The 26922-nt window shown below is 40.6% G+C and overlaps 1 protein-coding gene across 14 annotated transcripts in view; it reads right to left on the reverse strand.

Moving 5' to 3' along the window:
• PPP2R2B (protein phosphatase 2 regulatory subunit Bbeta) overlaps positions 1 to 26922 on the reverse strand; it is a 509482-nt gene that overhangs the window by 203178 nt on the left and 279382 nt on the right. Inside the window, exon 1 of one of the 14 annotated variants that reach the window (XM_015472297.2) lies at positions 7113 to 25925. The exons of the other annotated variants lie outside the window; for them this stretch is intronic. Within the exon in view, the coding sequence (XP_015327783.1) occupies positions 7113 to 7116 (4 nt within the window). The 5' untranslated portion in view covers positions 7117 to 25925. Of the gene's footprint in view, positions 1 to 7112; positions 25926 to 26922 lie in introns of those variants that run through there. 14 annotated transcript variants of the gene reach the window in all.

The following is a 26922-nucleotide window of genomic DNA, read 5'->3' on the forward strand; positions in this document are numbered from 1 at the left end:
CCTACTTGCTAAGCCAGGAGTAAATGTCCTTGAAACTATGATCAGGAACCTCTCTTTAACTCTTAAAGATACTGCCAAATGTGCTGCTAAAGCAATAGCCATCCAGTGAAAATCCCTAGGCACTCCAGCCAAACTTGATCTCAATAATAGGACAGCCCTTGATTATCTTTTAGCTGAGCTAGGAGGTGTCTGTGCTGCAACCAACACCCCCTGACGCTCTTGGATTAACACTTGTGAGGAAGCTGAAACTCAGTTCAACTTGGCTTGAGAAGGTGACTCCTGCAGTGAGTTCTTTAACTTATTTTAGATTGGGTTGGGTCTTGGGAACCACATCTGTGAAGTACACTCCAAACACTGGGAATTAGCCTACTTAATAATAAAGTGAAGTTGCTCAGTCATGTCTGACTCTTTGCAACCCCATGGACTGCAAACTACCAGGCTCCTTGGTCCATGAAATTTTCCCAGGCAAGAATACTGGAATGGGCTGCCATTTCCTTCTCCAGAGGATCTTCCCAACCCAGGGATTGAACCTGGGTTTCCCGCATTGCAGGCAGACGCTTTACCGTCTGAGCCACCAGGGAAGTCTACTTAATAATAGGCATAGTCATTTCTCTGACTGCTGGGAAAGACTGAGGCAGGAGGAGAAGAGGACAACAGAGGATGTAATGGTTGGATGGCATCACGAACTAAATGGACATGAGTTTGAGCAGGCTCTGGGAGATGGTGAAGGACAGGGAAGCCTGGTGGGCTGCAGTCCATGGTGTTGCAAGAGTTCTGACTGAGCGACTGAACAACAAATAGTCATCTCCCTGGCAGGCTGTATTCTCTCAAAAGCTTTAAATGCATCTTCATAGCTGCTAACCACCAAGAAAATGATCTCTTTATGACTTCAATGCCGGAAAAGGGATGAAGAAAATTATCTACTAAAGAAGTGTGACCCTAAAAGTCATGACCTATGAATTCCAGAGAGATTGTCAGCCAAATAAAAGAAAACCCAAATACCATTGTTAGGGGAGGCACACTGATTGAAACCGCCCACCCTGGCCAGGCACCAAAGTAACAATTTGCATGAGTTGTTTTATGACAGGAGATCATGATAAGGAATAGGGAACTAATAAGCCACCACCACCAACCGGAAGAGTTCGGGAAAGGTCAAAAGGAGACACTGCGTGTCTGTCCACTTCCCAGAATCCCTCTCACTAGCATCCATCTTGGCTGGATGATGTGTGCGCCACCAGGAAAGACTCTGAATTAGAATGATTGGCCAAAGACAACCCAAAAACTAATCCTATCACCATAAAACCCGAGACTGCAAGCCACGCGGCAGAGCAGTTCTCCTGGGTTCCCTTATCCTACTGCTCTCCACCTGGGTGCCCTTTCCCAATAAAATCTTTTTCTTTGTCACACATGTGTCTCCTTGGACAATTCATTTCCGAGTGTTAGACAAGAGCCCAGTTTCGGGCCCTGGAAGGGGTCCCCATTTCTGCAACACCATGACCTGTGAATATCACACAGAGGATCAGTAAAGTTGTGAGAACTACAGAGAAGTAGCTGAGAAGGGCGCTAATGCCTTAATTTTTTATGACATCTCTCAGTTAAGCTGACAGTCTGATCAAAAGGAGCAAATTGTTTAAAAATAGCCAACAGGCCCCCTATGGAGTCACTTAATGCTAAGCTCATGTCACCAAACCAAGACAATACCTAAACTAACTGCAGTTTCCACCTCTCCCAGGAATATAATCTTAACTGGTCAGTCTGGAATTTCCTGGTCAACACCAGTGAGGTAATCTGCCTGATAGACCCTTTCTGTCCTCCAAAGAAGAAATAATCTACTATTTTCTTGTCCTGTCCTCTTCTGCCTATAATAGCCTTCCATTTTGTATACCTCTTTGGAGTTTCTTCTATCTGCTAGATAGGATGTTGCCCGATTTTTGAGTCATTAAATAAAGTCATTAAATGTCTTTAAAATTTTCCCAGTTGGATTTTACTTTTTAACGGATTAGATTTCCATCTCTAAAGAAAGAGAGAAAACCCCACAAAGAATGATTTATATGTGTGTGTGTAAACCATCAATAGTTACAAGTATGAATAAAAAATTAGCTACATATTTCATTGAAACACAATTAAGAATTTTATTCTTCTCAGAAGTACGAAGAGCTAATAAGGCCAACAATTTAACTCTTGGTAGAAAATGCATAGCTGGAAACAGAGGTTTCAGAAGGAATAAGCAGATTTTATCAAAAGTGTCAGATATACTACTTTAGCAAATTTATAGTCTTTTAAAGTTCCAACTAGGTAAGGATTTTTTATATGTTGTAGAAAATTGAATATTAATTTCAAAAAGGTCACTCAGACTCACAGTTGTAAATAATAACCACAGTAGGCCCGTTAATGTCTCCATTTATAAGTTAAAATACAGTTTTGATATGATTTCTGAAAGCCTTTAAATACATTTTTAGTGAGACTGAGCACAGGAAACCCATGTCTAGCCATTGTGTGTGTCCCACGTAGTACTGGATAATTTTCAGAATTGCTACCATTCTGGTTAAAAAAAAAAAAGCTTCATCAAGGAGGTGTAACAGCATAAGAGAAATAAGGTTTACTCTCTACTCTTTATTCCTCTGAATTTCAAGGTGACTCCTGTATTCAAAGAGCAGTACCCAGAACATGGAGGGAACAACATACACTTTCCGTAATGTGAAGTGAATCCACCCTTCATGTTGGCATCTGACTTATTATTGAGGACACCTGTACTACTCTAAGTTGCAGAAGTGTTTCAATTGAGCCAAGCTTGAAAACATCAAGATCAGACATTCTTTCTTGACATCCACTCAGCTGGCTTCTATGCTTTCATCCAGATCCTTCCAGCACTGCACATGTTATTTTTAGAACTTGGTTTCCTCATCAGATTTATAGAGAAGTTAGTTAATTCAGATTTTGCATCTCAGGAAGTGCTTGGAATAAATTTGATAAAAGAAACTCATTAGTTCTCCCAAATAGACATCAGAAGGACTTTAATTAAGTCACCTAATTAAGTCACCCTGACACACACCGTTTCTTATGTTGTAACGTACAAGTCCAGCAGAGAGTCACCTTGAGAAAGTTGTCTAGACCACCTGTTTGGGGCACATCTTTTCAGAGTCTCCACTTGTCACAGTCTGGTGATTAAAAAATTATTTTAAGATGTTCTTTTAAAAGAAAATGGTTGTTAAGTTACTAATACTGAGGAAGAAAAGAGTAAACCAATGGAGTCTCCTGTAAAGCATCCATTTTACATCCTGAAATTTGTGCCTCGCTTAAATGCAGAGGATGTCTTTGCTAATTCTACCAGCTCATGAAAAGTTGCTCTATCAAATATTCAGTTGTCTTTGAGATATTTTGCTGATGATAAAGAAATAAGTTCCAGTCCCAAAGAAGAAAATTCATTCCACTTTTAAATAAGATGCCTTGGAAAAAACACAAGAGGAAATTTCTCTAAATTAATATGTGTCTAGAGGAATGACCATTTTTCAGACATATCACTTGGTGTAAAAGACCATCCCATGAAGGAAGAACTGTGAACAAAGGTGGGGAAGAGGTGTGACAGTGGTCTGAGGTTTTAGGCAGCTGGAGACAGACAAGCTAACATCTGATCAAAACTGAGATGGAAAACACATAATTTCCTCTAATAATAGTAGCAACTATTATTATAGCCAATATTGTGTTAAAATCTTTATCTGAATGACTTTGTGGATTTCCAGAAGCACTTCATGAGGTGAATACTATTATTTCCAGTTTTGAATGACAAAGTTGAAGCTCAGAGGGGTTCAGTGCTCAAAGTCACACACACACACACACACACACACACACACACACACACACGGTAAGTTGTGAAGCAATTCTCATCTGGTGAAAGCTCCCATCCCTCTCCCCTGCCCTGTGGCGCCCACGAAGAGCTTAGCAGAAACAGTAATAGCACAAAATGTCTCAGGTAGCATTCCTGAGTTCCTCCTTGCATATGTCGAGATTCCACTAAAAGATTAAATTGAGGAGGCAGTCACAAAATAGCCATATGCATGAAAGGGTCTCATATCCTCAAAACTGGATTCACATGCACCCCTATTTTTACCTGTTCAAGGAATCCAAAGAATGCACAGACTCTATAGTCATCTAATCTATAGGCACAGTCCATGGCACTGTGCTCCCAAGACCATCTCCACCCTTAGCTAGGAGACTGATGACTGCCCACTGCCCTACTCTGTAGCTTAGGTGGAATGTGAATGAAGAGTGAGTCTTCCTACTGGACAGGATGACTCTGCTACTGAGGCCAACAGAGGGCCAGAGCCTCTGAAATGACAGAAGCTTCAGCAATCAACTCCCAATGACATTTAAAAAATTTTAATTGGAGGATAATAGCTTTACAACATTGTGTTGGTTTCTGCCATACATTAACATGAGTCAGCCCTAGGTTTACATATGTCTCCTTCCTCTTGAAACTCCCTCTCACCTCTCACCCCATCCCACCCCTTTAGGTTGCCCAATGACAGACATTTAACTGCTTGAGCAGCTCTGGGGAAAAATATCTCCCTAGGAGTCACAATGAACATTTCCATTTCAGAGGCTCTGAAAGATCTAGCAGTTAAAAATTGGTTCCAAATTTGTGGTAGCCACAAACATTTTGGGGGGCTGAAACAGAGCTTCATTCCTTCCTTCTTACCATCTCCAACGTCACTCCCTAGGTCAGGTCAACCTCATCTCTCACCCAAGTCCATGATCATGGTCTCCAAATCTGACCTCTTCATGCTATTCCTGCTAACTTTCCATCCTTTCTTCTCTCAACAGATAGTGCTCTCCTTAAAGTATGAATGACAGCTCCTTCCTTCTCTGCTTAGAATCCTTGCTGGTGTTTCACTGTGTTAAGGTGAAATTCAACCTTCCCCCATGGTCTCTAAGCTCAACATCATCTGGTGCTAAAACCAGCCCCTCTGACATCAGCTTTCATCATTCTCTTCCTCAGTACCTTCCAGCCCCAGTGGCCTCCTCCCAGCTCCTAAATGAGGGAAGCCTTTCCTGTTTCTGGACATATGCTCTTGCTTCAGCCTGAAATACTGTTTCTGAGACTTTATATGCCTCTCCCTCCCCATCCTTCAGATCTCATTTTAGCTATCTTCTCTTTAGACAAAGCTTTTGTAGCCACCTGCTGCTGCTAAGTCGCTTCAGTCATGTCCAACTCTGTGTGACCCCAGAGACGACAGCCCACCAGGCTCCCCTGTCCCTGGGATTCTCCAGGCAAGAACACTGGAGTGGGTTGCCATTTCCTTCTCCAATGCATGAAAGTGAAAAGTGAAAGTGAAGTCGCTCAGTTATGTTCGACTCCTAGCGACCCCATGGACTGCAGCCTACCAGGCTCCTCCATCCATGGGATTTTCCAGGCAAGAGTACTGGAGTGGGGTACCCGTCAAAAACACAAGCTCCTGTGCCCTGCCCCAGACCTGCTGAATCAGGAATTCGGATGGAAAAGAGAGGTAGCTATGTGTGTATTAACAAGCCTCCAGGGGATGCTGATACAGGCTAAAGTTTGCACTATTCTATGATAGTATCCTGTTTATTTCCTGTGTGTTTATCACAAACTTTAATTATTTCTTCTTTGTTTATTTAACCTGTATTGTCTAACTCCCTTACTAGACTCACTGTGTGGATAGGAGAATTGTAGTCCAGGACCATAACGGAAGTTAATTACTATTTCCTGACATGGAACACACCTTGCGTAATATTGCTTTAAATAGGATATGGATTAGTTTATGGATAAACTTCAAGTGCCATGAGCCACATGCCACCAATTTTTCTCTTTTCTCTCCATTCAATTATTTAATATTCCTTTACATCTCTTACAGGTCAGGCACTATTTCAGACAATATAAACACAAACACGAGCAAGTTCTTGTTCTGAAAGAAATTACAGGTAAGTGAGATTGAAAAATAGGTACATACATGACTTTCATTCTGGCAGGTGCTACAATAAAACCTAGTAAAACTCATCAAAATCATTAGAAATACATATGCACTTGTCTTCTGACTTTGTTATACCGGTTGTAAAAGTTAACTCTGTGAAAATAATCAAGTATGTATACACAGATTTATCAAAAGGACATTTACCATAGCATTATGAATTATAGTAAAAAAAACTCAGGAGCAACTTAGATGTATAAGTATGGAGAATAATTTTTTAATTATCCTAAGCATCAGATAAAATACTGAAAACATTTATGACATATGAAATTGTTCATAATATATTGTTAAGTAGTTGCATTACACTGTTAATGATATATAAACATAGTTTTATACAGTATGTTGGTGTTGTTTTTTAGTCACTAAGTCATGTCTGACTCTTTGCGACCCCATGGACTGTAGCCTGCCAGGCTTCTCTGTCCATGGAATTCTCCAGGCAAGAATACTGGAGTGGGTTGCCATTTTCTTCCCCAGGGAATCTTCTCAACCCAGGGATCGAACCCGTGTCTCCTGTATTGGCAAGTGGATTTCTTTACCCCTGAGCCAAAGAAAGCCCTAATATAGTATGTACACTATATATTTATATCTGTATACAAATACATTGAAATATATATCTTTGTATAGAAATATATTTAATATATTGAACATAGAAACAAGTATATTGGAAAGGTGCATACCAAAAAATTAATAGAAGTTCCTAGGTGGTGTGGTAACAGGCAATTTAATTTTCCTCCTTCTGTGTTTCTTTATATTTCCAAATTTCCTACAGTGTACCATTACAGAGAAAAATGCCAAGGGCCACGGGCCAGACTAGAAGAAGCAAGTAAACCTGCTGTGTGGACCGGAGGGTATAAACACAGAGGAGGTGTCATTTGAGCGGTGACCTGAGAATGCATGGGGCCTGGTGTCAGGAAGCGGTGACAGCACAAGCGGGACTCAGAGAGCAGAATGTATTTGGGGGGCAGGAACTAGCTCAGTGAGGCAGGAGCAGTCGTACAGGGGACTTGCAGCTCTCCAGAAAGGTCAGCCTACAGGGAGTGACTTGTTTGTTTACCTCCACACAAGAAGGCAAAGCCCCATATGGACGGAGACATTCTTTATTAATCAAAATCAGAGTCTACTTACGCATGGTGGGCCAGCCAAGCTCCACAAGGCTCTCTGCATTGTGAAAGCCACAGACAGCTTTCCCTTTCTGGAAACGATAATACAAATAAATAGAAATTGTACTGAGATTTCACTCCAGCTGAATTATTCTGAGATAGCATCAGATGGAGGAGAACATTCAAAAATATTCTCCTATCTTAGACCTCAAGCTCCCAGTGCCAGAATTCTAGAGACAGGCCTAATCCCGTGGTCTGGCCATCGTCAATAGCCAAGATGACTGAAAAAGCAGGAAAACACCTTTTTGACGTTCATTCATCACTCAGCACCAATACAGAAATTTCAAAGGCCATGATAAGTGGCTTGACAACCTGGAGACAGATGATAAGGTCTCAGCTTCTGATCACTAAACACAATAAATTCATTGTGAACAGGTGCTACTAATTTTTTTTTAAAGACTTATCTTGTGCTGTCAATAACTGTCAGGTCAATTACATGAGAACCTGTTGACCTGAAGCATACTTGGATTTAGCTAAAATTAAGTCAAATATAAATCTGGGGAAAGGTCCATGTGGTTTAAATAGAAGGGATTGCCCTGTAGATGATTTATAGCAGAGGTTACAAACTTAAATATCAACAGAGTAGTGGCAAATGATCAATTTTCTACCAAATCAGTTCTTCTCTGTTGTCAGTTGGTAGAAGAGAAAGAAATCTAGGGATCAACCTAAAGGAAATCAGAATGTGTACATCCTTTAAACCAGAACCCCCTCTTCAAAGATGCTATGCGCTTGCACCTGTACATGACAGATGACAAAGAGTCATTCACTGGAGCCGTGCTTATAGTAGAAAGTTAGAAACAACTAGAAATATACCTGTAGGAAAGGTGTTGAATTCTGGAACATCCATACTATAAAATACAATGCAATCTTTAAAAAGGATAAGATGGCTCTAAATGTACTAAGAAAGAACTCTAAGACCTATTGCTGAACACAAAATACAAGTTGTGGAATAATTCAGTCCCTAACCCAGCAAACATTTATTAATGGTTTATATGTTTGGGCTTCCCTGGTGGCTCAGAAGATAAAGAATCTGCCTGCAATGTGGGAGACCCGGGTTTGATCCCTGGAGAAGGAAGATCCCCTGGAGAAGGAAATGGCAACCCACTCCAGAGTTCTTCCTGGAGAATCCCATGGACCTGGGAGACTGGTAGGTTATAGTCCATGGGGTCACAAAGAGTCAGACACGACTAAGTGACTAACACTTTGACTATGTGTCAAGCTCTGTTCTAGACACTAGATAAACTAATGAACAACACAGACAAAGACTCTTATGGAACTTAAATGCACACAGAATGTATATTTTAAAATCCTAAAACTATACATTAATTAGCAATACATATATTTATCATTTCTCAATACAGAAAAAAAGACATAATGATACCCACAAAATTGCTCACAGTAGTGACCTCTGGTCAGGGGAGTGGAGGCTGAAGGTAGGAATAGTAACTGTTTGGTCTCTATCCTTCTGTGTTGTTTTCATTATTATTATAGGAATGCATTTACGCATTTGAATTCCTTTCAATGGAATGCTTTTCAATAATGGAGCCAGAAAACTACCTTGCAAAGTCCTCCTTGGAACCCCTCAAGGCCTATATAGAGAAGACGAGTGAGACAGTCTTCTTCCTTCTTCAACTGGCACCTTCACTTACTTTATTTATTCATACCCACATGTGAGATTTCTTTTGATGCAAGATGTCTGTGGCAACAAAGCTTAAGAACAGCCAACCTTGCTCATTATCAGAAAATTAGAATACACAAAGGAGTAAGGATGAAACCTCATTTGGGCCCAATACTAGACTGATCCCATATCATTTAAAGGTTTGACTGTCTACTTCTTTTATTGTGAAGGCTCCTCTGCCTGTAAAGGACATGATATGAGCTTTTCAGATGTCAAATAGTACTCAATAAACATCACAAATGAGTTCAGATGTGAAAAGCACATTTTCAAATAGAAGAGTTTTTGTTTTATTTTAAAATTGTATTAGCACCTAAAAGACCCCTGTAATAGTGAAGATAAAGTTAATCTAGTAATGCATTTACCATAGCAAACCTCCAGAACAGAAACACATTACTTCCCTCTGATGGAATTTTAAATCAGCATAAGGGATTATACAGTATTATCCAGCTGATGGACAGTGACCTGGAAAACGCAATGGGTTATGGGAACTGACCCTCATGGGTCCGATCATTTGTGTTGCAGGAACTCTTTTTGGACGTTCCATGATTAATATATCTGGTATACTTCTGGGAAGGTGGTATCTTTTCTCCCTGAACTTCTCATTTCATCTTTTCAAAAAAATCTGCACAAAGCAGAACCAGTCTTCATGCTCTTCTTTCAGACTGTGGTTTACACAATCCAGCATTGAATTAAATCAGTGGAAAGGGTCTCCACTTCTGCATTTCCTTGTTCAGTGTCTGGCTGACCAGGGAAACAGAGTACATTCTCCTTTATATTAGTACACCCACCAAAATCACAAATTATGGCCTACCTACTAAAATAAATGCTGTCTGAAGAATACAGAGTAAGTGGACTGAATGACACGCAGAGCCCAAAGGCAATCAAAGTCTATCCCTTCTTTCTTTTATATCCTTTCAGTTTGCTCTACATTTGGGTGGTCTCTAAGTTTTGTTCTGTATATAAAAAATAAAGCAACTAAACAGCTATATTAGTGAAAATTGTCTCTCCAATGATCCGGCTTTGCCTGAAATATCTTAACCACAGAGGCCATTTTTATTTGCCGTTGAGTTTTTGTTTTAATATGAGTTATCCAGATTATCTGTTTCCCTAGCACTTAGTGACAGGCCATCCTCAAAGATCATCTCTTCTTACAAATACTTCATTCTTCCACATTCCCCTTTTCCCCCACCCAGGACATTTGTGCTAATGGGTAATGTCAGCCACAAAAACAAAAAATATCTTAGTACTTATAGGCAAAACGTGAGAGAAAATGTACATGTTGTAGGTTTGGTGAATTTTATGGACTCCTAAGTATTGGACTAATCCAAGCAAGATGAAATTTCTCTGTTTTTCATTCTCTGAGATCTTTGATATTCTAATTTGGTGAATGACTGAACTACACTGTATTTTAGTTTTCCTAAAAACAGAGAGAATAGGATGGTAATAGCTATCCCATGGATTTTTATCAGAGTTAAGTCAAGCTGATGTCTGTGAACTGTTTCACACGCGGTACCTGGCACATGGAAAGCATGGGGCTTCCCAGGTGACTCAGTGGTAAAGAGTCCACCTGCCAAGCAGGAGACAAAGGTTTGATTCCTGGGTCGGGAAGATCCCCTGGAGAAGGAAATGGCAACCCATTCTAGTATTCTTGCCTGGGAAATCCCGTGGACGGAAGAGCCTGGTGGGCTACAGTTCATGGGGTGGCAAAGAGTCGGACATGACTTAGTGACTAAATAACAAACAACAACAGCTATTATTGATGCTATTATTATCACTACCACTAGTACCTTTTAAATTTATCTTAAACTGAGTAAAAGAAATGCAGGGTCAGATCCAGGACAAAGCAGCAAAAGCTTCTTGGATCCAGTTTTTAGTAAAAATCAGGAGAAAACACCCTAATGATGGCAAATATATATATTTTAAAAAATGAGTACATTAACATTACTACCAATCTTACAGGAATACAAAAGATTATAAGAGACTGCTATGAACAACTGTACATCAAAAGCTGGATAACCCAGATGAACTGGACAAATTCCTAGATAACACAAAAATTACCAAAACTGACTCAAGAAGAAAGAAAATATGAATAGACACATACAAAGAGACTGAACTAGTAATGAAATGAAGAAAAGCCCAGGGCTAGATGTAATCATCGTGAATTCTACCAAACATTTAAAGAAGAATTAATACCAATCCTTCTCAAAGCCTTTCAAAAACACTGAAGAGGAGGGTACGCTTCCTTACTAATTTTATGAGGCCAGCGTTACTATGGTAACCAAAGCCAGACAAAGATATTACAAGAAAACTATAGACCAATATTTCTTATGAATATTGACACAAAAATCCTCAACAATATACTAGGGAAAGAATTCAGCAGTCTATTACAAGATTAAACACCCTGACCAAGTGGGATTTATTCTAGGATTTCAAGAGTGGTTCAGGGCCTGAAAATCAATCAATACACTACACATCAAATTAATAGAATGAAGGAAAAAACACATGACCATCTCAGCATTTGACAAAATCCAACACCTTTTCATGATAAAAAAAAAAAAAAAGACTCAATAAATTAGGAATGCTGCTGCTGCTAGGTCGCTTCAGTCATGTCCAACTCTGTGCAATCCCATAGACAGCAGCCCACCAGGCTCCTCTGTCCCTGGGATTCTCCAGACAAGAATACTGGATGGGTTGCCATTTCCTCCTCCAATGCAGGCATGCATGCTAAGTCACTTCAGTTGTGGCCGACTCTGTGCGACCCATGGACAGCAGCCCAGCAGCCTCCTCTGTCCATGGGATTTTCTAGGCAAGAATACTGGAGTGGGTTGCCATTTCCTTCTTCAAAATTATAAAGTTATAAAACTTTCTGAACTCAAAAAAGGTCATTTATGAAAAATCCTTAACTAATATCATACTCCTGCAGGACTGAAGGCAGGAGGAGAAGGGGATGACAGAGGATGAGATGGTTGGATGGCATCACCAACTCAATGGACATGAGTTTGAGCAAGCTCTGGAAGATGGTGAAGGACAGGGAAGCCTGGCATGCTGCAGCCGATGGGGTCACAAAGAGTCGGAGATGACTGAGCGTCTGAACAACGACAACAAATATCATACTCACTAGTGAAAGACTAAAAGCTTCTCCCCTAAGATCAGAAATAAGACAAAGATATCTGCTTTGTCATTTTATTTGACATGGCATTAAAAGTTATAGCTAGAACAATTAGGTAAGAAAAAAAAAAAACTATTCAATTTGGAATGTAAATTGGAAGTAAAACTATCTCCATCTGTGGGTGACTTGATCTTAAAAAACCCTAAGGAATTCAGGGGAAAAAAATCTGTTATAGCTAATAAATAAATTCAGCAAAGTTGCACTATACAAAATCAATGCACAAAAATCAGGTTTTTTCCCCTCTATATTAGCAATAAGCAATCCAAAAAGGAAATTCAGAAAATAATTCTATTGATAGCATAAAAAGGATAAAACATTTAGAAATAGATTTAACCAAGGAGATATAAGACTGCACACTTAAAACTAAATTTTGCTGAAAGAAATTAAAGACCAAAAATCAATGGGAAGACAGTCAATGTTTTCTAGTCAACACAATACTGTTAAGATGCTAACACTACCAAATGTGGTTGTTATACATAACCCAAATTCATATACAAGTTCAGTGCAATTGCTATGAACACTCTACTGGTGGCATTTTTGGGTAGAAATTTAAAAATTGATTCAAAGATTCATATGGACTGTTCAAGTTTTATGAAAATCCCACAGCTTATATCACACTCAATGGGGAAAGTTTGAAAGCTTTTCCTCTATGACTAGAACAAGACAAGAATGCCCATTCACTACTTCTATTCAACATAGTTCTAGCTAGAACAATTGGGAAAGAAAAAGAAAATACATCCAGATCAGAAAACAAGGAGGCAAAGTATCCACAGATGATATGATCTTCTACCTAAAGAAATCTAAAAAAAATCTATTATAGCTAATAAACAAATTTAGCAATGTTGCAAGATGTAAAATCAAAACACAAAAATCAACTATATTTCTATATACCAGCAGTGAACAATCCAAAAGAGAAATTAAGAAAACAATCCTTTTTATTATAGTATTAAAAAAACATACTTAGGAAAAGACCTAATCAAGGAGGTGAAAGACTAGTACTCAAAAATTATACAACACTGATGAAAGAAATTAAAGAAGACACAAACGAGTAGAAAGACATTTTACATTCATGGACTGGCAGGCAGTATTATTAAAACCTCCACAGAACCCAAAGAGATCTACAGAGTCAATGCTGTCCTCATCAAAATTCCAGTGGGATTTTTAAATAAACAGAAAAAACAATCCCCATATTTATATGGAATCACAAAAGACCCAGCATAGCCAAAGCTCTCTTAAGAAAGAATAACAAGGTTGGAAGCATCACAATTCCAAAATATTATACAAAGCTATAGTACACAGTGTGATACTGGCACAGGGACAGACATGTAGACAAATGGAACAGAATAGACAGCCCAGAGCCAAACCCACACACATATAAAGACGCCAAGCACACACAATGGAGCAGACAGTCTCTTCAACAGTGGCGTTGGGGAAACTATATACCCACATAAATATATGTCTTGGCAATTCCCCCACTAGGTGTGTATATCCAAAGGAATTGAAAGCAGGAACTCAGCTACTTGTACACCAATGTTCACATAGGGTTAATCACAATAGCCAAGAGGGAGAAATAGCCTGAGCTTCCCTGGAGGCTCAGTAGTAGCGAACCTGCCTGCCAGTGCCCAGCAGTGTCGATCCCTGGGTCAGGAAGATTCCCTGGAGAAGGAATATGAGGGCTTCAACTTTTGAGGGCTGAGGCTATTCATAGAACATTGGAGGATCACTCAGCAGGGCGATCCTAGAAGGAATCACACAAATGGCAGAATGCTGGACAAGATAAGGGTCCAAACTGCCTGCCACTTTTAAGTCTAAGCTACATATATGAAGTGGAATATCACTCAGCCATGAAAAGGAGTGAAGCTGGGTCATTTGTAGAGATGTGGATGGACCTAGATACTGCCAGACAGAGTGAAGTAAGTCAGAAAGAGAAAAACAAACATTGTGTATTAACGCATGCCTGTGGAATCTAGAAAAATGATATAGATGATTTTATTTGCAAAGCAGAAATAGAGACATAGACAACAAATACATGGATACCAAGGGGGAAAGTGAGGGGTGGGGTGGGAGGAATTGGGAGCTTGGGATTGCCACAGAGACACTATTGGTACTATATAAAATAGATAACTAGTGAGGACATACTGTATAGCACAGGGAACTCTGCTTAAAGCACTGTGGTGACCTGAATGGGAAGGAAGTCCAAAAGAGGGGATACATGTATGGCTGATTGGTTTTGCTGGCGCTAAAACTAACACAATATTGTAAAGCAATGAAACTCCAATAAAAATTAAGTTAAAAAGAGTACGTTCCTATAAGAATTGTATACAATTGGTACATTTCTTTCTTCCTTAAGCTGTAGCAACTCGTTGCGTTCCATCCAGCATTACTAATAACAATTTCTATCCTGGTTTAGTGATAAATTCACTGAAAATACTATTTTTTATCCATCTCCTTCCCAAAGTGTCCAAAGAGCTTATCAAGGTTTCATAAAGTACATCATCTTAAAATAGTTTTAAAATTCCAGAATAGATTTTAGGGGGCCAGATTTCTCAACGAAATTGCAATGCAGAAAATAAAAGTTCTCCTACCCCCAACTGTCTGCATCAGAGTCTTCCCAGTGAGGGGACATGACATGATTAGGAAGGTCATGATAAAGACACAAATGTGATATCCACATATGATGCTAACCTCAAATATCGCAGCCTACTTGGAGGCCATTTGAGTGAAAATTGTCAAGGCTGTTGTCAGCCCTGTCACTTCGTTTTCTTCCTTTTAGAGACTGTTTTATTCATTCTTGATCTTACTGATGGCATTCAGTCAAGATCTCTCAAGTTAAATTTTCACTCCTCCTAGGTCTTTTCTCTCCTGAATTTTCTATAACAAAGAGAAGTGAAGGGAGGAGGTGGGGTGAGTGTCTCAAGTGTCTAAACCAGGGGCAAATGGCCCAGTCATCAAAATAGAGAGCTGGGCCACAGAAGGTGTTTAAGCAACAATTTGGAAAACTCTAAATCTAATCATACACATCTGTGCCTTATATTCTCGACCTGCTGTCTTGCCTGAAAGGAAGGTGCTTAAATCCCCATTAGTGGGGCAGGACTGCCCATCTATGGAAAACCAGAGCTGGACTCCAATCTGCTGTGTGGGTCCCTGGAATAGCCGCCAGCTGATCAGAACACATTTAACGCAGGGCATCCAGTGTGGGGCAGGAGGAACACAGCTGGTTGACACAGTAAGCGCTTACCAACAGCAAGGAAAATGCCATTTGATTCGTGGGCTGAGCCAAGCCGTCTGGGAAATCACTCAAAGAAAAGTAGTTGGAAATGACATTTCGGCTCTGATTTTTCTTGTCAAGTCAGCACCATAAGCCAAAGACTGAAAAATAGCACTCCATCTAGATGGTGTCCACACAGTGACACTTGAATTTCTCCTGCTTTGGTCTTTTGAGAGTGATGTTAGCTCTGCTGGAGATAACACTGGAGACTGAATGGGCTGGCTGCTGGAAACAGGACTGCGCCTACAACTCATTTCCAGAGAAATGGATTACTCCGCCCGCTGTGGATTCTTTATTTCCTATCGTGAGATCTGAACCCTGGGCCCAAGGTACAATGAGGCATGAGATTGGCATTTGCAAAAACCTTGACATCCCACACTGCAGTTCACGACTGGTGTCAGACAAAGCAGCATATTAAATGACTGCCAGCCTGATGATAAGGCCAGTTATTACCGAGGTGTAGTTTCCTCAGGTCTAAAGACCCATAGTGGTGGTACTGAAGCATGCCAGGGAGAAGATAAAATTTAATTATTAATTTCCTTAGAGGCCAACAGTCTATTACAACTATGTTCCTTGCTGTTTTCTGCGATGACCTTACAGCTCATAAACATCACAGGCACACGCTTGGTCATAGCCTCATCCCCAGTTTCAATTTAAGGTGCAGGTTGTCCTACATAATTAGCTAGGCTGAAATGAAGAGTTTTGGTTGCTGCTGCTGGAAAGTCATAGGCTCTGCATAAGGCAGGTGTGTGCCTCCCTCCCTCTGCTCAGTCCAACGTCTTGAATAGACAGCATCATCTCCTACATTAATAGTACACATTCTGGACAAAGCTGAGAATGAAGGTGTGCTGCTGAGTTTCAGGGAACACATTTTAGTTTCTGTTTTAATTGGAAAGACTGGACACGAAATTAAGTGGCTTTCTTGTATTCTATAGACTAGCTCAATCCAATCGTTTTGGAAACATAATTGCCAAGAATGATATAATAGGGAGGTAGATTTTTTTTTCTCCTACAGTAAAACACTTGTTCTTTTAATACAGAACTACCGTTTATTTTGAACCTATTATGTGCGGAACACTTGGTAGAGCTGTGGGGGAAACAAACAAGTCTTAATTATCTCTGGGATCAGTGCCTAGCATAAAATCTGGGAAAGAGAACATGTTTAAAAAAGTATCTAAAGCATGAATAAATCAATGACTTGATTGTGGGATATTGAAAATTATTGAAAACATGCACACAATTTATACAGTCAGAAAAATAAAAATTAAAAATGAGACTCTGTGTTTCTAAAATTGAGAACCAATGTATGCTGACTGCCTACTGCCAGGCCCTAGGGTGCTCGGGATGCAATGCTGCAGTGGTTCAGACTGTCCTATAGCAAAAGTGACTCCCTCAACTTGCCAGAAAAAGACCCAAATGCTAAGTATAACATTTTCTAATTTTATCTTTCTGAATATTCATTGGAATCAGTCCTGAAGGACTGATGCTGAAGTTGAAGCTCCAATACTTTAGCCATGTGATGCGAAGAACTGACTCATTGGAAAAGACCCTGATGCTGGGAAAGGTTGAAGGTGGGAGAAGGGGATGACAAAGAATGAGATGGTTGGATGGCATCACCAACTTGGACATGAGTTTGAGGAAGCTCCAGGAGTTGATGATGGACAGGGAAGCCTGGCATGCTGTAGTCCACAGGGTTGCAAAGAGTCAGATACGACTGAGTGACTGAACTGAACTTTATCTTTAGCATATTCCTCTTCCACTCTAGGCTATAGCCTAATGAGATTATTCCTTTCCCCTCCAAACACCCCATGCTTTGCTCTAGTGCCTGGTCAGAACAGAATCTCAGATGCCTGTTGAAGGCATGAAATAAAAAGATAATTAATCACTGTGCCTTTTGCTGCTAGCATTCTCTCTGGTGAGACATTCTTACCCAGGTGCTGATCCATTAAAACTCTGTTCCCTGAGTCTACATCAAATACTATCCAGAACACAGTAGTGCATTGTTGTTGTCCATTTCATTCATTCATCCATTCACTCAATCATGTATATCTTATCTCATTTAAAATGGCTAAGACAATACATATGTTGATTGAATCGCATGGAAGAATAGGAATATCTATGGCTTCATAAGGCTAGAGTCTTTGGTGCCAAGTCACCTTCCTCCCAATTCTCATCCACATCCCAGCTGCTGCTGATGAAAACTGTTAATACTACTGACAGAACACTTACTATTGGCTCTGGACTATGCTCAGCTCTTTAAATAGAATTACTTCCTCAAACATGCAGCATCATCATCATGTTTATATATTATTATCCCCATGTTATAAGTGAGGAAATGAAAACAGACACATTAAGTAAACTCGTCCTCAAGCTGCACAGCTAATAATGGTAGTGTCAGTATGTCAACCCAGGTCTAAGTCTAAAACTTTGCTCATGGCCACTATAGTATTCTCTCTCTGTTTTCATTCTTAACTTACCATGAACAGACGTGAAAATATGTCTCTGAGTTACGTGCTTAAAGAAGAAAACTTGGGCATTACAGTTGCCTGTCTAATGCCAGCTATTTGAATGTGTGCAGTCACTGGACCACCTGGATATTTAGTCTGCATGAACACAAACATCTGGATATTTGGAAAATGGATGCGCAAGCAAGCATTTCATATTTTATCTGCGTACCTGGCTCCACATAACCCCAAGGCAAGGCATTTTCCCTGAAAACAGAACATAACAGATCTGAAATGGAAAACAAGGCAAAAGTTTTAAACAAGAAGTATCGCGTGCTTAATTATTACCAGTGGAAAAATAAGTTTCCCTTTCAAACGATCATAACTTTTCCTAGAGGCAGTGCTGCCCTAATGTGATACTTTATGAAAAGAGTTCATTTGCACCAGATCTAATCCAATTGAGATTCAAACAAAGTGAGAAGGAAGATGCTGTGAATAAAGGGGATTTTGGACCAATCCAGATTTTTCCCCATCCACTGCCACAGAACTAGAGATAAGGATATTGAAAGTCTTGACACTGATGCTTCAAATCAAAATAAAGATGCCATTCTGAACCCCTTTCCATTTATACTGTCCCAGTTTCAGTATTAATCTAGGATGCTCAGGATGCAGAATTTTCCTCACCTCTGTGTGTTACACCCATGATCTCTCCCCGACTTACAAAGTTAGAGTCAAGAGAGATGCTCACTTATCAATGACTGCCCGACTCCTGATTCGTAACAGATTTTCTGCTTTCTCTTGATTTTCACTCATTGTACAAAATACACCGTATCAATAACAAAAGGCATGAGATCCTCTAACACAAGAATAGTTGTTTTCTTTCTTGCCCATTTTTTTTTTTTATAGAGTTGGCTCATAGTTTTCCAATCTCTGCTTCAGATATGGTGACCACCTTGGTTATTTCACTACATCAACTGCTTGATTTAACCAAGGAGAGATGGTGTGTGTGTGTGTGTGTGTGTGTGTGTGTGTGTGTGTGTGTGAGTGATGGTGAGGGAAAGAGTTGGGGGGAGAGGGAAAAGGCAGGGGGAGGAGAAAGAAAGAGATCAAGAGAGACAAAGGAGGGTTAAGTGTGGATAGATACATGGATACAGGATGATTTATCAATACAGAAAATATTCTTCCAAACTGCTGTCATATATTCTGACTCAAAGTGACATTTTAGGAATTTTCCCCCAAATACACATTTATGAAGGTATAGTAAATATTATTAAGATATCGAGAAATGAAACAGCCAAGTGTTTATGAATACAAGCTAGATTAAATAAACCAAGGTACACTTATAAAGCAGATTATTATGCATAAAAAAGCCATATGATAGAAGATGACAATGACATATTTGTGATCGTTTTTTATGACAGATGCAGTCATGGCCACAGTCTCATCTCCAGGTTTAATTTATGACTCAGGTTGCACTGAATAACCAACAAGGATGAAGATTTTCAGATGCTACTACTGGAAGTATCATGGGCTCTGTATAAGGAGTGTACTACAGCATGTACTAAAGCCCTCATTTTGTTAAAAAGGTATGTGTGGACAGACTTAAAGAAGGAACTTATAGTTGTTGGGTGGGGGAGAGTGGGGGAGGGAATAGTTGGGGGGTTGGGATGGACACGCACACACTGTTATACTGAATATGGATAACCAACAAGGACACACTGTCCAGTGCTGGGAACTCTGCTCAATGTTATGTGGCAGCCTGGAAGGGAAGGGAGTCGGGGGAGATGGATACGTGTATATGTATGGCTGAATCCCTCTGTTGTCTGCCTGAAACTATCACAACATTGTTAATTGGCTAATATAAAATAAAAAGTTCAAAAAGATTTCAGTTCAGTTGGTCAGTCGTTTCCGACTCTTTGCGACCCCGTGGACTGCAGCATGCCCGGCCTCCCTGCTCAACATTCAAAAAACGAAGATCATGGCACCTGGTCCCATCACTTCATGGCAAATAGATGGGGAAACAAAAAGATATATGTGTGGAATAAAGGGAAAAACATCTCCACCAAAATGTTCACAGAATGTACTTCTTGTTGCTTTAGGAATCCTGTGTTCCTAACCTATCATTTTCTCTTCAACTGTTGATTAAATAGCATAAATAATTAAATTTTTTTTTCCATTTATGCTTTCCTGCATTTCTTCCTATTTTCTACAGTACACATAATTCTTCTAGTTAGTGAAAACCACAGTAGTTTTAATTAACGTCAATGGCTATAAATAGTTTTAGAAACTCTCATCTAACACAAAAGAAATTTCCTGAATGTAGGTGCCTTTCTTTGCAACTGTCACCGGACACACAAGTGCAGAAAAACAAACATGCAAGTCCCTGTAATGATTTTCTGCGAACAGGAGACAAAGCCTCTCAGGACCAAGGATGTTAACCACTAAGTGGCAACTCCATCCAAGGGCTCTGCAGGAGTTTTGTCATTATCTGGCTGGTGGGCAGAAGCAGCAAGAAGCTGAGTTTCTGCCTTAGTGAACCAGATGGGTAACTTCCCACATCAGGAGGATATCAGGGAGAAATAAGATAGGAGTGTGTATGTGCGTCTTCTTGTGTGTGCCCTTGTGTGTTTGATTCAGCAGATAATTCCTAGACCTACAGAACTTGGCCTACAAATGAGGATGATGTTCAGTGATGGTGAAAGTTGATGAAGATACCTCAAAACCTCCCAAGAGGAGAACAACAGGCTGGTTAAAAATTTAGCCTTTCTTTTTTTTAAATGAAAATAAGAACATGTCTAATTTCTCCCTAAAGTTTCATCCAACTTCCAGTTTTGTCTGTATTATGGAGCTATGTGTAAAGAAGGTTTTCTCAATAAAGGCTGATCTATTTATCAAACTACCTGCCTACCTCTCTGGAATTCCATACGGAATCTCAGTAACTAAAACTAAGAGTGGGACAAGTATAATCTTGATCTCCTAACAGAATGAGTTTTGATGAATCTGTATAAGAAATATAGTCAATACTGTTATGTCAAGGATATTTCCATGTCACCCTGAAAAACAGGTATGAATGAAAATTCTTCCAGATCTATTTCAATCAAGTAAGAAACATATTAGCACTAGTAACCCTGGTGTACAGTTGATTCAAGATGCCACTCTGAGGCTGGGGGGTTCAAGAGGGAGGGGACATATGTATACCTAATGCCAATACATGTTGATGTCCGGCAAAAACCATCACAACACTGTAACTATTCTCTAATAAAAATACATATAAAAAAGACACCACCCTGGGAGGATGGAACATTTCCTCCACCACAGTCTTATCTGTCCTGTTCACATCTTAATAAGTATCATAACTTCTGGTAAAGGCAGATCAGAAAGAACATCAATTCAGAACTGGAATTCTAAATACATACAATGTGACTATATGTTGGTCTTAAATTTACTACTAAAAGTACTAGATCAGACTGACAAATATATCAGTGCAATTTATTTTCCCCCAAATTTTAGTTCCTAAGAAGAATGACGGCCAAACAGATACTAAAACATCATTTATTTTTCTACTGCAGTAATTATCACCACCTCACAAAAGAAGGTTCCCATGCCTTAACTTTACAGAGCGTCACTGACTTGATGAGTTCAGTCTTAGACATACTAACAAGTCAGAATTATGAAGTTTCAGCACTGGACAAAAGTTTGGATTACAAACAGAGAAGCAAAGAGAACCCAGAGTGTACACAATACTCTTGAGAAGAAGTTCCTCAACAGGGCCATTTCTGAGTTGCAGGATGGCTCCAGAACAGCCCCCACTCTCTGTCCCTTTCTTTCCGCTCCTCTGAGGCACACCCTTCAGCGAACACTGCTTCAAACGCATTACTGTGGTTCACCCAGACTGTCAAGTTAAGTGCTCCCGGAGATAGTCAGCCAGATACCCATCAGGAAGTTGGCTCCTTCCTGTGCATCCCATATCCTGATAAGATAGACACCCCGCTTTCCTGAAACCCCTGGCTGCTATATCACTCAGGGCACCTGGGGAGCTACTGACAACCACGTAACCACCCATGAGCTGCTCTGGGGGCCAGGTTACTTACAGGCAATTGAAGATATTTATATTGCCCTCTGTGTTCTCTGAGTTAGTTTACAACTCTTTACCGTTTTTTTTTTGTTTTTTTTTTTAAATAATCTGTTTTATTCCTTGACTCATTCTCAGTGTTATTCAAAGAGGGATGATTTGATTTGATGCCCTATCTCTTCATGTAGCCCCTCAAACCGGCAGACGAAAAAAAAATGAAGACACATTTGCGTATAATGTAACCTATCAGGTTCCTTCTCCTTACAGATCAGTCTTCAGAGCAAGTGAAAAGACTCCTGAAAGCAGTAAAAGGGTGGGACCTCTACAGTTCCCTTTAATTCAACCATCTCAGCAAACTTTTCTTTATGACCAAGCTAATGAAGACACATTATTTACTTTATGCTTCTTCTAATCCTAGTCCAATGCCTAATGCTTTGTAGGGTTTCTCTTGTTCACGCCTTGCAACATTATGAAGTACTTCTTCTAACAAAGCCCCCTTTTGCAGATGAAGACACTGAAGCATATTTGTCCAAGGTCAGTGGGCTCTTTAGTAGCAGATCTAGGTTTGAATTTCAGGTCTGTCAAAAATCAAACAAATAAAACCAGTGCTTATGACTACTCAGTTATTTTCCTTCCCACGGCCTGTGCTGGGGGTTGTAGACTCAGATGCCTGACAGCTAATTTCTATGAATGGAGCAGGCTGGGGAGGCACTGTGGCAGCCTGGGGTCTCAGCAGGAGTGTCACCCGCCCCACTCTGCTAGCTGTGGCTATGAAAGGTCTATGCGCTCACTGTGGCCAGGGGATCAGAGTTTTCGAGGAAAGATGGAAATATGGATATTATGAAATCATCTGATTTGGGGACTTCCCTGGTGGTCCAGTGGCTAACACTCTGAGCTCCCATTGCAGGGGCCCAGGTTCAATCCCTGGTCAGGGAGCTAGGTCCCACATGCTACAACTAAGACCTGGAGCAGCCAAATGAATAAATAAGTAAATATCCCTGCCTGAAGAATCCCAAGGACAGAGGAGCCTGGTGGGCTACAGTCCACAGGGTCACGAAGAGTCGGATACTACTAAGGCAACTTAGCATGTACACACACGCCTTTAAAAATCATCTGATTTTTAAATGTTGGCAACTTATTTAAAATATTTAAACAGTGGGCCAAACCTATACTCGCCAATGAATGCCATCTTTAGGCAGAGTTCAGCTTATGGGCCACTAGTTTCCAATCCCCGTATTTTTCCTTCTTAAAGTTCAAACCTTGACTGGTAATAACATTCTGCTTCAAAAACACAAATTATCTCTGATCCAAGCATCACATGTCTTTCTTCCTCGAGCCACTGTGGTCAGGCGCAGAGGGGCTAACTCTCTTTGCCATCTCTGCTCTAGGAGGCAGCGTTAAAACCGAGCAGACTTGGTGGAAAGCTGCTTTTCCAGCTGCTGATGGGAAGTGGTCTCTCTTCCCTCCAGGCTCTTGTGTCAACATCTCTGGAGTTGCCTCCAGCTTTCTCCTGCAGTTCAGCTACATGCTGGCTTCCTCTGAGTCTAGCTAGATTTTGTGTCTTGGAGGAAAAAAGAAAAAAAACACCTCTGAAACTTTAAAAAATACAGTTCAGCTTCAACTTTCACAGGTGATGGTAAACTCCATACATTAACCATTTTTTCTCTTTAGTTCATCCCGGTTAAAACAAATCATTGTTCTCCAAAGTAGGGAGGTGGAATTTGGGCAGATAATTAGCATTAGGTAACTTGGAAAAGCGAAGTGTTAGTCACTCAGTCGTGTCTGACACTTGGTGGCCCTGTGGACTATAACCCACCAGGATCCTCTGTCCATGGGATTCTCCAGGCAAGAGTACTGGAGTCGGTTGCCATTTCCTTATCCAGGGGAGCTTCCTGACTCAGGGATCAAACCTGGGTCTCCTGTACTGCAAGCAGATTCTTTACCATCTGAGCCACCAGGGTAGCTAAGCCCTTTAATCAATTAACTTATTTGTTTATTGGAGTATAGTTGCTTTACAATGTTGTGCTAATTTCAGGTGACAGCAAAGTGAATTGGCTATACATACACATATATCCACTCTTTTTTAGATTATCTTTCCATTTAGGTTACCGCAGAGCACTGAGTAGAGTTCCCTGTGCTATACGGTAAGTTCTCATTAATTGTCCATTTGATGCATAGTATCAAGCCCTTTAAAATCTGTGGTGAAGGATTTTCTTGAAAGACAGTCCTTTGCTTTACAACGAGATGCCCTGAAATAACAGAAGCAAGTCTCTCTGCTCTGGGGGTTAAGCTCCCACAAACCATGGCATTCGTTCATCCTCCTGAATTTCTCCCTGAGAAACTTAGCATCAGGAGACCTTAGCATCAGGAAATCCATCTCGCTTACTGTTGTACCCCCAGCACTTGGCTAAAACATTAATGTTTGCTGAATAAATGAATAAAATGAAAAAAGGACTCAGGACCAAGATAACATCTCTGCCGTGATTTATTCACTCAAATATGTTGCCGTGAGCTCAGGTCCCCAAGGAGCGGGCTTGAGGAACAAAAGGTGGCCACTGTTCAGATCACTAGGAGACTTCTGTTTTGCTGTGTAGGGTGGAAGCTGAGGGCAACAGCTGATTTTCTCAGGACAAAGGAAGGGAAAAGAGAATTTCAGAGGGGATGTGAGGGTGAAGAGGAAGGAAAAAATACCCGAAACTTGGGGGCAAGTGGGTAAGTCACGGGACAGAGCAAAGAGGCAGCGGGCTGTGTGATGCAGCCCTCCCCCAAGTCTCTCCATAAAACTTCCAGTAAAACAGTCACTGTCATCAGTGGTTTTGGAGTCAAGTAACCGTCTGTATTATAAGCATACCTAGCACATGCGGTCGATGTGGAAAACAAATATAAATACAACAAAGCCCCTTCCTTGGAGGAGCAAATAGTCTAGGGTAAAACAGCCATGAGAAACTGTCCAAAGATACAAAACACTAATGATTTATGCAAAGACACTGACTGTGTGTGCCAGGCATGTGCTGGGACCTGGTGATGTGGCAGCAAAGGAGACAGTCAACTTCTCCTGCCCACAGGAGAAAGAGGCAATAAACCTAAGGGATGGGGCAAAATCAGTAAGGAGGGCTTTAAACGTATCATATGAAATGATATAATGATAGATGGGATTCAACATTAACTATGTGGTCAGGATTGGCCTTGATGAATGAGCGGTGACAACTGAGCTGAGACCAGAAGGATGGGAAGTCACTATAAGGAGATCTGTGGATAAAGCTTTCTAAGAAGAGGGGAGAGCTGCATACAAATGGACCAAAGCAAGTGAGGTACTAGGCAAGTGACCGGGAGGAGAGTATAGAAGATGATCAGAGAGGCAGGCAAGGCCCAGATTACCAGACAAAGTTACTAGGTCTGCAAGGGTGGTGGATGGACTTGACAAGGCTCAGAGACGTGACTGAAAGATGCAAAAGTAAAATGTAATCACAACACAAGGGCCTTGGCATGCACCATCTCTGGGGGGATGTTCTCAAAACACTGGCCCTCCAGGGGGCAGGAAATAATGTAGTCTAGTTAATTGCCCTTGGGGACTGCTCTGTGTATGAATGTAAAACTAGGGATTATCCAGCCCTAGATGCAAATGAAAAGGGCACAGTGGGTCACTGATTTTCCAGAAGACTCTCCTCACTCGAGGTAGAAGTGAGATTGCCAATTACCCTCATTTCTGTGGAAAGAAACCAGGAGAGGAGAAACACCCAGAGAATTGTGCTTTGGATTGGCTTGCAAATCATAACAACCACCCCAAAATAAAGAGAACAGGAAAAAAAAAAGCCCCTTTACTCTTGGGACCTTAAGTGATTAGAAAGAGTTGTTATTTGGCTGATTTTCACACTTCATTAGCATATGCATAATTTAACAAGGGAACATGCTGGGGGCTGGCACGGGTGAGGGTGGCTCTCCATACCCATGGACTAGAATCTGGGGCAGCAGCACTGGGAGGGCTTAATTACGCCAGCAAGGCAACGGAGATCAGCGTGCAAAGGGGGATGAGCACGCAATGTGCAACAAGCACGGAGAGTCTGTATTAACCCACATGCACCTCTGCACTGAGCCCTGTCCGAATATTCCCCCCAATAACACCTTGGATCAGACAGCCACGTTTTCTTCTCCAAAGATGTGGCCAATGCCCAAAAGAATAAAGGACTAGGTTATGACTGTTCACTTGGCACTGAAGAGAAGCAGGATGTAGAATATTGCTTTAGGGCTGAATAAAATGGACACTAGGAGAAGGGTCAGGACTTCAAATTTTAATCCTCAATTTCCTGATTAGATCCACAAGCAGAACAGCAAAGGGAAAAGTACTGTTGGAGTGAAATCTCACAGGCCTTGAAGAAAAGTGGCAGGAATTCTACAATTTTCACACTGTATCTCACATTATCACCACCGCACATGATGTCATATAACTTTAAAATTATGTCCATACAATATATCTTGGTTCATTGGCCTATTCTGAGATGATTTACAGGTCTTTTTCTGCTTCTGGTGCCTTTTCAGCATCAATTCTCCTCTCCTCTCTTAAGAAAATATTAATTTTCTTTTATCTCAGTCTAAGCTGCTGTGTGTGGTGTTTGTGTATCTTTAAGGCCTGAACTGCTAATTGGCATAGTCTATCCCCTTCTCGATAATGAGTGGGTTGGGCCTAAATATATATATATAACCCAAACTTGAACCAATGAAGGTTAGGTCCAGACTTTTGTTGCTACACTGAGAAGATTCCAACATATTACTTTCCCTTCCTGACGCCAACCCCTCACAGCTCTCCAAACATGTCAAACATTTTAATACCTCTGTGCTTTTGCAGATGCTATTCCACTTCTTGAATGAATGATGAAATCCATCAGTTCTTCCATATGTTATTTTGGCTTGAATCCCCCAAACCTTATGCTATCATATTTTACTTAATAAGCATGAACTCACTATACCATACCATTGGCTGTTTCTGTCAGGGGAAGCACACTGACTTAAACCGCCCACCCTGGCCAGGCACCACAGTAACCATTTGCATCAGTTGTTTTACAACAGGAGGTCCTGCTAAGGAACACGGAACTAGTAAGCCACCACCAACCAAAAGAGTTTGGGAAAGGTCAAAAGGAGACACCACA

Source organism: Bos taurus, chromosome 7 (assembly GCF_002263795.3).
Source record: "Bos taurus isolate L1 Dominette 01449 registration number 42190680 breed Hereford chromosome 7, ARS-UCD2.0, whole genome shotgun sequence".
NCBI lineage: Eukaryota > Metazoa > Chordata > Mammalia > Artiodactyla > Bovidae > Bos > Bos taurus.